Below are 12,500 nucleotides of genomic sequence, written 5' to 3'. Positions count from 1 at the left end.
CTGCTCCTGCATTTTACGCTGGGCCTCACTCTGACAATTGAGGAGGCCCCGGGACGGGAAGTTGCTTTGGGAACAAACTTACACGGTCTCTTTCAGGATCTCGGAGTGGATGCGGGCGACTCCGTTGACGGCGTGCGCCCCCACGATGCAGAGGTGGGCCATGTTGATCCTCTTCATGTCCCCCTCCTCGATCAGGGACATGCGGCCCAGGCGGGCGTTGTCCCCCGGGTAGCGTTTCGCCACGTTCTGCGGGGACAGGCGGGTCAGCACGGGGTAGAGACGGGCGTACGGACGTACCGCGCGTCGCCAACCGCCCCGCTCCCAAACACGGGACGGAAGGTCAAAATATGGGACAAATTCCCACCCAAAGCCCAGCCGGCGGGACAGCTGAGGCCTTTAGGCTCAGGGGCCGCCCGCACAGTCCGGCGCTCCGTCCAACACATGAACGGCCGTGAGAAGGAGTGTCGGCTGTCAGCGAAGGTCCGAAGGTCGGACAGCTGCCGACCGACCGACCCACAGGCGAGGCACTGCTGCTGCACTCCACGGGCTGCACTACGTCGGGACGGGTGAGGCGGGGTCCTGACGACCCGACAGTCCCCCCGACCCAAGCAGTAGCGGTCAAATACGGGACAAGGGCGGTCTCATACGGGGCAAACCAATTTAGCCCAAAATATACGGGATGTCCCGGCTAATACGGGACAGTTGCCGATCCTAGTTGTACGGCACAATCAAGTCAAATTCAATTAGAATTGGTGAAGCAAAGGGGAAGATACCGAGAGGAGAATAGAGTGACTCGGTGAGACAGGCAGCATCTCTGGAGAGGAGGAATGGGTGAGACTGAAGAAGGGTCTCGACCAGAAACATCGCCTGTTCCATCTCTCCAGCGATGCTGCCTGTCCCGCTGAGTCACTCCAGCATTTTGCGTCCATCTGCGGTTCGAGTCGGCAGACGTCGGTGAGCGTGAGTGCGTGCGTGAGTGCGTTCGGGCAGCGCCGGGCCGCGCGGCCTCACCTCCATGTGCCGCCGGTTGATCTCGTAGATGATGGCCAGGTGGCGGGGCAGCAGGAGCTCAAAGAGGTGCACGGGCCAGCGCTCCAGGGCCTCCGGAAGCACCGTGTGGTTGGTGTAGGCGCACGTGCGGTTGGTGATCTCCCAAGCCTGAGGGGCGCAAAGACACGGGACGGTCAGCTGCCGCAAATGGACGATAGAAGTTGGGAGGTGGACAAAAATGCTGGAGAAACCCAGCGGGGGAGGCAGCATCTATGGAGTGAAGGAATATTCCTTCACTCCATGGATACTGCCTGTTCCGCTGAGTTACTCCAGCACTTTGCCACCACCTTCAAACTCTATTCTCCTCTAGTCCAACCCTGACCAACGTGCCCCATCTACACTAGTCCAACCCAGACCAACATGCCCCATCTACACTAGTCCCACCCCAACCAAACCAACATGCCCCATCTACACTAGTCCCACCCCGACTAACATGCCCCATCTACACTAGTCCCACCCCGACCAACATGCCCCATCCATCTACACTAGTCCCACCCCCAGCAACATGACCCATCTACACTAGTCCCACCCCGACCAACATGCCCCATCTACACTAGTCCCACCCCGACCCCGACCAACATGCCCCATCTACACTAGTCCCACCCCGACCAACATGCCCCATCTACATTAGTCCCACCCCGACCAACATGCCCCATCTACCCTAGTCCCACCAACAACATGCCCCATCTACACTAGTGCCACCCCGCCCAACATGCCCCGTCTACACTAGTCCCACCCCGACCAACATGCCCATCTACACTAGTCCCACCCCGACCAACATGCCCCATCTACACTACTCCCACCCCGACCAACATGCCCCATCTACACTAGTCCCACCCCGACCAACATGCCCCATCTACACTAGTCCCACCCCGACCAACATGCCCCATCTACACTAGTCCCACCCCGACCAACATGCCCCATCTACACTAGTCCCACCCCGACCAACATGCCCCATCTACACTAGTCCCACCCCGACCAACATGCCCCATCTACAATAGTCCCACCCCGACCAACATGCCCCACCTACACTAGTCCCACCCCGACCAACATGCCCCATCTACACTAGTCCCACCCCGACCTACACTAGCCCCACCCCGACACTAGTCCCACCTTGACCAACATGCCCATACCAACACTAGTCCCACCCCGATGCCCCATACACACTAGTCCCACCCCGACCAACATGCCCCATCTACACTAGTCCCACCCCGACCAACATGCCCCATAGTCCACTAGTCCCACCCCGACCAACATGCCCCATCTACACTAGTCCCACCCCCAACATGCCCCATCTAACACTAGTCCCACCCCGAAACATGCCCCATCTACACTAGTCCCACCCCGACCCCCATCACACTAGTCCCCATCTACACTAGTCCCACCCCGACCAACATGCCCATCACATCCACACTAGTCCCACCCTAGACCAACGTGCCCCACCAGGGACAATTTATAATCTTTACCAAAGCCCATCAACCTACAGACCTGTACGTCTTTGGAGTGTGGGAGGAAATATAGAAACATAGTCGGCCATTTTACCCTTCGAGCCAGCACCGCCATTCAATATGATCCCACGTTCCTGCTTTTTCCCCCATATCCCTTGATTCGGTTAGCCCCAAGAGCTCAATCTAACTCTCTCTTGAAACAGGAGCACCCGGGGAAAACCCACACGGTCTTAGACAGGGAGAAAGTACAAACTCCGTACAGACAGAACCCGTGGTCAGGATCGAACAGGGGTCTCCGGCCCTGTGAGGCAGCGGCTCTACCCGCTGCGGCGACTAAACCTCTCGTAAAATGCTGGGGGAACACAGCGGGTCGGGCAGCCTACGTGGAGGGAATGAGCAAGCGATGTTTCAGGGAGGGACCCTTCTTCGGACTGATGAAAGAGGGGAGAAAGGCGGGGGGGGGGGGGGGGGGGGGGGGGGGGAGGGTGAACGAGGGCTGACGGGAGCTGCTGCTTCACACGAGTGCTTTTTTGGGACGTTAAGACGAGGTGAACTGCGACCGGCTTGATATCTATGGTCCACACCTTCTCCCAGCTTAAGTGCTCGATGTCGATGAATATCCTCATGAGCTCAGGGATGGCCAGCGCTGGGTGGGTGTCGTTCAGCTGGATAGCGACCTGAGAAACAAAGTGAAAATCAGCACGGCTTCACAGCTAGGGTGGCCAACTTTCCCACCCCCAAATAAGGGACAAACATTTAAAATACGGGATAGATCCCCGAAGACAATTGGGTGAATGATGAGTTGGCCCCGGGTGCTGGACTGCACACAAAGCCCAGCCGGCGGGCCAGCTGAGGAGTTTTGGCCCCGGGGGGCCTCGCACAAAGTCCTGCGCCCCGTCCAACTTGTGAACCGATGATCGGCCGTGAGGAGGAGGGGTGGTGGTGGTGTCGGCGGTCAGCGAAGGTCCGAAGGTCGGACAGTTAGGCCGGGTTGCCGACCGACCGACGGGGCCACTGGCGAGGTGCTGCTGCTGCACTCCACGGGCTGCACTACGTCGGGACGGGTGAGGCGGGGGCCGGACGACCCGACAGCCCCCTCGACCCGAGTAGTAGCGGTCAAATACGGGGCAAGGGCGGTCCCCGTACGGACCAACCCAATTTAGCCCAAAATATACGGGATGTCCCGGCTAATACGGGACAGTTGGCGACCCTAATCACAGTAAACCCCAAGTCACGGAGCTGTTCAGAAGCCCAGGCACGGATGTCTTAAAGCACAAAGTGCTGGAGTAACTCAGCGGGCCAAGCAACATCTCTGGAGAAAAAGGATGGGTGACGTTTTGGTTCAGGACCTTTCCTCCAAGTGTCTTGGCATCTTGTTGGGCACAGACATTGGGGTCACAAGTCAGTGTATTATGCAAGTTTAAATTATTTTTTTAGAATCCAGAATAAATCCTCAGGTTAAGCCACTCAGTCACCCCCTGACCAACAAATGTGGATACACCTTGCCACTTGGGTGCCATTTTGAGTTTGGCAGCCATTTTGTGGGCAGAGTATCACGGACTGTATCTGTAAAACACACACGATCGTGGGCCCCAAGAAGAAACACGTGGACTATCCTGTTCAGTGTACAAACGAAATGAATGTCAACTTTTGGGGCCGGCAGCCATTTTTGGGTCTGGCGGCCATTTTGGGGCCTGGCGGCCATTTTGGGGTCTGGCGGCCATTTTTGGGGCCTGCGGCCATTTTGGGGCCTGCGGCCATTTTGGGGTCTAACGGCCATTTTCGGGGCCTGCGGGCATTAGAGTTGGCCTTTAGGAGACACTAGAGTTTCGCTTACCTTATCAGGGAAGGCTTCAAATGTGGTTCGCACGGGATCACGGCTCCCAAACTTGGAGGACTTGAAGCGGCGGATGATGTCTTGCAGAGTGGCGGCGACCACAAAATACTCCTGTTTTAACCTTAGTTCTTTCCCTTCGAAGAACTGGGAGAGGAGGAGGGAAGAAAGGAAGAGAATGGGAGACAGGTGAGAGGGGAAGCTGGGAAAGTCTCCAATGTGGGGGGGCGTAGTGTCAAGATATGGGGGCAGATTACTTAAATCGAATGTAGGGACTTCTTCTTGTAGAATTCTCTGCTCCAGGGAGTGGTAGAGGCTGGATCATAGTATTTTCGAGTGAAAATGGGTAAACGCCAAAGGTTTGTAGGTTAATTGGTCAATGTAAAAATTGTCCTTAGTGTGTGTAGGATAGCGTTAATGTGCGGGGATCGCTGGTCGGCGCGGGCCCGGTGGCCTGTTTCCGCATTGTATCTCCAAACTCAACTAAACTTTTGAAAGATCAGGGCATTTTAAATCAGACAGAAGGCATGCCTTTGGCTCTACTTTCTTCAAAGTTGAAAGACATTTGGCCGTTCACAGTCTACTTTAGACTTTACTTTCGAGATACAGCGTAGAAAGAGGCCCCGCTCCGCCCCGCCCAAATATACAATCACCAACTCACGTTGTCGTTGGGGTAGAGAACTCTGGAGATGTTCTCCGCCAGGTTCCTGTCCAGCACAGCCTGGATGTAGCCACCGACATTAACTGAAACACAAGAGGGAAAAGATCGGAGACGTTTGGCACAGCAGGGATTTTTATGCAGGTGATAAAACACTTCGATACAGGCACCACGCTAGGAGAAAACAACTCAACGGTACCAACATTCAATTCTCCACTTTCGTTCAATAATGTCCTGACCTCACAAGATATACAGTAAATGCTGGAGTTACACAGTGGGCTGGGCGGCATCTCTGGAGAAGAAGAATGGGCGATGGCTGCCGACCCCAAAATGGCTGCCAACCCCAAAATGGCTGCCAACCCCAAAATGGCTGCCAACCCCAAAATGGCTGCCGACGCCAAAACAGGCCCATCGAATCCACGCCGACCATGACTTCAGACTCAGCATCAGGAGGGAAGTGAAACCAGCACCTGCAGTTCCTTCCTACACCTTTTGTCTGTTTAAGAGAGGGGGGGAACTCACAGTCATCCAGCTTGAACTCGTTGGGAGCTTTGGCGGACCACAGGCGCATGGTGTTGACGGTGTTGTTTCGGTATCCTGGCACCGGCGTGTCGTACGGTAAAGCCAGGACAACCTAGGCCGGATGGGAACAGGGTTACGGCACAGCATACATAGAAACATAAACAATAGGTGCCGGAGGAGGCCATTCGGCCCTTCGGTCCACCACCGCCATTCATTGTGATCATCGTCCCCTATCAATAACCCGTGCCTGCCTTCTCCCCATATCCCTTGACTCCACTAGCCCCTAGAGCTCAATCTAACTCTCTCTTAAATCCATCCAGTGATTTGGCCTCCACTGCCCTCAGTGGCAGGGAATTCCATAAATGCACAACTCTCTGGGTGGAAAAGTTTTTTTCTCACCTCAGTCTTAGATGACCTCCCCTTTATTCTAAGACTGTGTGTGTGACCCCTGGTTCTGGACTCACCCAACATTGGGAACATTTTTCCTGCATCTAGCTTGTCCAGTCCTTTTATAATTGTATATGTTATATAGAAACATAGAAATTAGGTGCAGGAGTAGAGGCCATTCGGCCCTTCGAGCGTGCACCGCCATTCAATATGATCATGGCTGATCATCCAACTCAGTATCCGTACCTGCCTTCTCTCCATACCCTCTGATCCCTTTAGCCACAAGGGCCACATCTAACTCCCTCTTAAATATAGCCAATGAACTGGCCTCGACTACCCTCTGCGGCAGAGAGTTCCAGAGATTCACCACTCTCTGTGTGAAAAAAGTTCTTCTCATCTCGGTTTTAAAGGATTTCCCCCTTATCCTTAAGCTGTGACCCCTTGTCCTGGACTTCCCCAACATCGGGAGCAATCTTCCTGCATCTAGCTATGTTTATATAGCTATGCATCTATGTTTATATAACTCGGGCTGAACAGCCGCAGAACTCCCAGGCTCCGGGGGGTTAGACACCAGAGTGAAGCTGCCTCCACCCACAGACGATCCCAGGCCAGGAACAACATCAAGGCATTGGATAGACAGACAATGCCGGGATCCCTAGAATAGACACATATACGTGCAGGAGTCGGCTATTCGGCCCTTCCAGCCAGCACCGCCATTCAATGTGATCATCCAAAATCAGTACCCCGTTCCTGCCTTCTCCCCATATCCCTTGATTCCTTTAGCCCCAAGAGCTAAATCTAACTGAGGAAGGAAGCGCTGGCTCTGGAGAGAGTCCAGAGGAGGTTCATCCCGGGTTAATGTTCGATGAGCGTTTGACGGCACTGGGCCTGTACTCGAGTTCAGAAGAATGAATGGGGGGGCTCATTGAAACGTATCGAATAGTGAAAGGCCTGGATGGAGTGGATGTGGAGAGGATGTTTCCACTAGTGGGAGAGTCTAGGACCAGAGGGCACAGCCTCAGAATTAAAGGACGTTCCTTTAGGTAGCAGATGACGAGAAATTTCTTTACCCAGAGGGTGGTGAATCTGTGGAATTCTTTGCCACAGACGGCTGTGGAGGCCAAGACAGTGGATATTTTTAAGGCTGAGATAGATAGATAGATTCTTGATTAGTACGGGTGTCGGAGGTTATGGGGAGAAGGCAGGAGAATGGGGTTAGGAGGGGGAAATAGATCAGCCATGATTGAATGGCGGAGTAGACTCGATGGGCCGAATGGCCCAATTCTGCTCCTATCCCTAAAGCCTGCTTCCTGTACAGTAATGGCGACAGAAGGAGCTTGTTTATTTTTTCAGTTATTAAGGCTATTAATTCATTGAATGGAGACAAGCGGAGGAGCCTCTTACGTGCGTGTCCACCCACTTGACCCCGTCGGGGGTGTAGTCAACTCGTCCGTAGAAGTTGACGGGGATGGTGTACTCCGGGCGGGCCTTCTCCCAGGGGTTGCCGAACCTCAACCAGTCATCAGCCTCCTCAATCTGTGGGTAAAGCAGCCGGGTCAACGTCGGGCCTTGGGGCCTGGTGATGAGATCCCACCTCAACCCCCACCACTCCCCTCCCCAACCTTCCCCTCACCACCCCACACCCCCCCCCCTCCCCCAACCTTCCCCTCACCATCCCACACCTCCCCCCTCCCCCAACCTTCCCCTCACCACCCCACACCTCCCCCCTCCCCAACCTTCCCCTCACCAGCCCACACCTCCCACTCACCTCACCCCTTCACCACCCCACACCTCCCCCCCACACCTCACCCCTTCACCACCCCACACACCTCACCCCTTCACCCCTCACCACCCCACCCCTCACCCTTCACCCTCACCATCACCACCCCACCCCTCACCCTCCTCAACCCGTTAACACAGCAGTCGATCCATTGGTACTGTGAAACGATATCATGTTTTAGAAAATTTAGGAAGAAATTAGGAGTGACATTGGTTAAATTTGATAGGACTTGGGGAAGATTTATTCAACATTTTCATACAACATAAACTCATCCCTCTCCAACTGTTATAATAGTTTTTTTTACCCAAAGATGGAAATTAGCTACTGGCTACAATCTTGCGTATTACATGTAAATGTTTATTAATATGCACTGTCCCTAAAATAAATAAATTACAATTACAAATTACCGTTATACCTTGGAACGGACTTGACGACAAACAGGGATTAAATTGTTGAGACTCTTTGCAGCCCAGATTCTGTTTTGCTTTTATTTTCCTCTTTTTTACTTTTTATCTTTTTGTTTTTATACATACAAGTTCTCTATTAAACAGTTAACTATATTGTCCCGTATTTTGTCCTTTTGTCCCTTTTGGGAGAGAGAAAGTTGGCAACCCCAGTGCTCGTGTACAGGGTGATCGCTGGTCGGCGCAGACTCAGTGGGCCGAAGGGCCTGTTTCCATGCTGTACGTCTGAAATATCATCATTCAGAGTATTGAGTATAAAAGTTGGCAGGTCCTGTTACAGCGAGGTCCAGTGTACAGCGCAGAAACAGGCCCTTCGGCCCACCGAGTCCACACTGGCCCGCACATTAACACTATCCTTGTCTTTATTGTCTTTAAAGACCTAGGTCTTTATTCTCTGGAGCGCAGAAGGTTAAGGGGGGACCTGATAGAGGTCTTTAAAATGATGAGAGGGATAGACAGAGTTGATGTGGACAAGCTTTTCCCTTAGGGAAGATTCAAAAAAGAGGACATGACTTTAGAATTAAGGGACAGAAGTTAAGGGGTAATATGAGGGGGAACTTCTTTACGCAGAGAGTGGTGGCGGTGTGGAATGAGCTCCCAGTGGAAGTGGTGGAGGCAGGTTCATTGGTATCATTTAAAAATAAATTGGATAGGCATATGGATGAGAAGGGAATGGAGGGTTATGGTATGAGTGCAGGCAGGTGGGACTAAGGGGAAAAAAATTTGTTCGGCATGGACTTGCAGGGCCGAGATGGCCTGTTTCCGTGCTGTAATTGTTATATGGTTATATGGTTATCCTACCCCAGGGCCATTATACATATAGACCAAGCCAATCAAACAGCAAACCTGCACGTCTTTGGAGTGTGTGAGGAAACCGAAGATCTCGGAGAAAACCCATGCAGCCACATATCTCTCCTATCTGTGATAAATGTCAATACTCAGAGGCTAATTTAACTCATACTTTTGTAAAGTGCATAAAAATCAAACATTTCTGGAAGGATATTTTTAGAATAACTTCTGAAGTTGTTAATACTCAATTGGATCCCGACTCAAAACTAATAATATTAGGAATATCAGAACAAAGCCTGAAACTTACAACAAGCCAAATAAACTTCCTCGATTATAGTATAATAACTGGGGAAAAATGAATATTAAAATTTTGGAAAAGTCGAACAACCTTCACAATTAAAACGGTGACCTTACATTTGGAAAGACTATCCTTGGTGTTCTTCCTTCATACCTGCAGAAGTATGCAATTCGAAAAAGCACAGGAACTTATCAGCTCCGCTCTGAGGACTTGTTCTTACTAACTGTACCTAAAGTCCGTACTGAACTGGGGAAAAGGGCATTTAGTTATGCTGTTCCCTTCGCATGGAACCAGCTGCAGAATGAACTAAAACTTAAGGGGCTGGTTTATATAAACAGATTTAAATCCCTTCTTAATGGTGTTGAAGAGGGCTCTTCTGTCTGTACATGTTTTGTTTGATGATGTTCTGACTGTGACTGTATTTATATGTTCTCTGTTGTTTTTAAATTATTGTCTGTAACTGTGGAACTGTGCTGCTGCCTGTCTTGGCCAGCACTCTCTTGTAAAATAGATTTTTAATCTCAATGAGACAATTTCTCCTGGTTAAATAAAGGTTCAATAAAATAAATAAAAATAAAAAAAGAACTAGACTTGTCTTAATTGACAAAGAAGAATTATTTGCTAGAACATGGTCTCCATTTATTGACTTTTTCAAAGGGTAAATTGGTCCTGCACGGAAGTCTGACTGAAGCTTGAACCCAGGATTAGATGAATGGTTATGTTTTATAATCTACGGCCTATCTCCAAAGTTGTATTATTGGTCATTTATTATTTTCTATTTTATCGTGTTTTTTTTTCTCTTCATTCTCCCTATCTATAAAATAATTAACAAATAGATACAGAGTTATATACACCATTGATAAATGAGGACCCCTATTACTTTGATAGCTGGAACTCCATCTATTAATAATATGTAATTGATAAAGTAAATGTGTTTTCATTATGGTATGTACATGCTTCTAATAAAAATATTATTTTAAAAAATAAGAAAACCCATGCAGGTCAGGGGAGAACGTACAAACTCCATACAGACAAGCACCCGTGGTCGGGATCGAACCCGGGTCTCCGGCGCTGTAAGCGCTGCGCTGCAAGGCAGCAACTCTACCCGCCATGCCACCGTGATGGCCACAATTGTACAAGGCATTGGTGAGGCCACATTCAGAGTATTGTGTTCAGATTTGGTCACCCTGTTGCAGGGGAGGTGTTGTCAAGCCGGTAGAGGGGACAGAGAAGATTTACGAGGATGTTGCCGGGACTCGAGGGGCCTGAGCTACAGGGAGAGGATGGGCAGGGCTGGGTCTCTATTCCCTGGAGCGCAGGAGGATGAGGGGAGATCTTATAGAGGTGTACAAAATCATGAGAGGAATTGATCGGGTAGAGTCTCTTGCCCAGAGTAGGGGAATCGAGGACAGAGTTGATGTGGACAAGCTTTTCCCTTTCAGATTCATAGAAACATAGAAACATAGAAATTAGGTGCAGGAGTAGGCCATTCGGCCCTTCGAGCCTGCACCGCCATTCAATATGATCATGGCTGATCATCCAACTCAGTATCCCGTACCTGCCTTCTCTCCATACCCCCTGATCCCTTTAGCCACAAGGGCCACATCTAACTCCCTCTTAAATATAGCCAATGAACTGGCCTCAACTACCTTCTGTGGCAGAGAGTTCAGAGATTCACCACTCTCTGTGTGAAAAAAGTTCTTCTCATCTCGGTTTTAAAGGATTTCCCCTTATCCTTAAGCTGTGACCCCTTGTCCTGGACTTCCCTAACATCGGGAACAATCTTCCTGCATCTAGCCTGTCCAACCCCTTAAGAATTTTGTAAGTTTCCATAAGATCCCCTCTCAATCTTCTAAATTCTAGAGAGTATAAACCAAGTCTATCCAGTCTTTCTTCATAAGATTCAGATTCAGATTCAATTTTAATTGTCATTGTCAGTGTACAGTACAGAGACAATGAAATGCATTGCAGAGACAACGAAATGCATTTTATTTTTAATTATTTGAGAATAGGGAAGATTCAAGCAAGAGGACATGACTTCAGAATTAAGGGACAGAAGTTTAGGGGTAATATGAGGGGGAACTTCTTTACTCAGAGAGTGGTAGCGGTGTGGAATGAGCTTCCAGTGGAAGTGGTGGAGGCAGGTTCGTTGGTATCATTTAAAAATAATTGGATAGGCATATGGATGAGAAGGGAATGGAGGGTTATGGTATGAGTGCAGGCAGGTGGGACTAAGGGGAAAAAAAATATTGTTCGGCACAGACTTGTAGGGCCGAGATGGCCTGTTTCCGTGCTGTAATTGTTATATGGTTATAGGACATAGGTTCAAGGTGAAGGGGAAAGGATTTAATAAGAATCTGAGGGGTATCTTTATTACACAAAGGTGGTAGGTGTACAGAACGTGCTGCTGGAATAGATAAGGGACAGTGGGATGTGGGGGTTCAGACACAGGGAAGTATGTCACGACACTACACCATTCATTATTTATATCAATGATTTGTACACAAGGGGTGGGAGTGGGGGATTGTTATGTAACATATTTTCTAAATGGGGAGAGAATCCAGAAATCAGATGCGCAAATGGACTTGGGGGCGCTAGTGCAGGATTCCCAAAAAGTCAATCTGTAAGTCGAATCAGTTGTAAAGAAAGCAATAGCATTCAAGAGGGTTACATATACTAAAACAGGGGTATAATAGATACATAGACAATAGGTGCAGGAGTAGGCCACATTCGGCCCTTCGAGCCTGCACCGCCATTCAATGGCTGATCATCCAACTCAGTATCCCGTACCTGCCTTCTCTCCATACCCCCTGATCCCTTTAGCCACAAGGGCCACATCTAACTCCCTCTTAAATATAGCAAATGAACTGTGGCCTCAACTACCTTCTGCGGCAGAGAATTCCACAGATTTAATATTACCATGCAGGCTCTATAAGGCGCTGGTCTAGGCCGCATTTGGAGTATTGTGGGGAATTGTGGGCACCGTATCCTAGGAAGGATGTGCCGGCTCTGGAGAGGGTCCAGAGGAGGTTTACAAGAATGATCCCAGGTACGAGTGGGTTAACGGACGATGAGCGTTTGTCGACGCTGGGCCTGTACTCACTGGAGTTTAGAAGGATGAGGGGGAACCTCATTGAAACGTACAGAATAGGGAAAGGCCTGGATAGAGTGGATGTGGAGAGAATGTTTCCACTAGTGGGAGAGTCTAGAACCAGAGGGCACAGCCTCAGAACGAAAGGACGTTCTTTTAGGGAAGAGATGAGGAGGAAT

The 12,500-nt window shown here is 50.2% G+C and overlaps 1 protein-coding gene across 1 annotated transcript in view; it reads right to left on the bottom strand.

Moving 5' to 3' along the window:
• LOC129715398 (glycogen phosphorylase, muscle form-like) overlaps positions 1 to 12,500 on the bottom strand; it is a 56,179-nt gene that overhangs the window by 10,102 nt on the left and 33,577 nt on the right. The window contains exons 5-11 of the mRNA XM_055665290.1: positions 7,304 to 7,435; positions 5,513 to 5,624; positions 4,994 to 5,076; positions 4,336 to 4,479; positions 3,083 to 3,175; positions 1,012 to 1,158; positions 83 to 246 (exon numbers count right to left, since the gene is read on the bottom strand). Of these exons, the coding sequence (XP_055521265.1) occupies positions 83 to 246; positions 1,012 to 1,158; positions 3,083 to 3,175; positions 4,336 to 4,479; positions 4,994 to 5,076; positions 5,513 to 5,624; positions 7,304 to 7,435 (875 nt within the window). The remainder of the gene's footprint in view (positions 1 to 82; positions 247 to 1,011; positions 1,159 to 3,082; positions 3,176 to 4,335; positions 4,480 to 4,993; positions 5,077 to 5,512; positions 5,625 to 7,303; positions 7,436 to 12,500) is intronic.

The sequence above is a fragment of the Leucoraja erinacea genome, unplaced genomic scaffold, assembly GCF_028641065.1.
Source record: "Leucoraja erinacea ecotype New England unplaced genomic scaffold, Leri_hhj_1 Leri_115S, whole genome shotgun sequence".
Lineage (NCBI taxonomy): Eukaryota > Metazoa > Chordata > Chondrichthyes > Rajiformes > Rajidae > Leucoraja > Leucoraja erinaceus.
The sequence above is the reverse complement of the archived record's forward strand: the minus strand, read 5'-3'. Positions and strand labels throughout refer to the sequence as shown.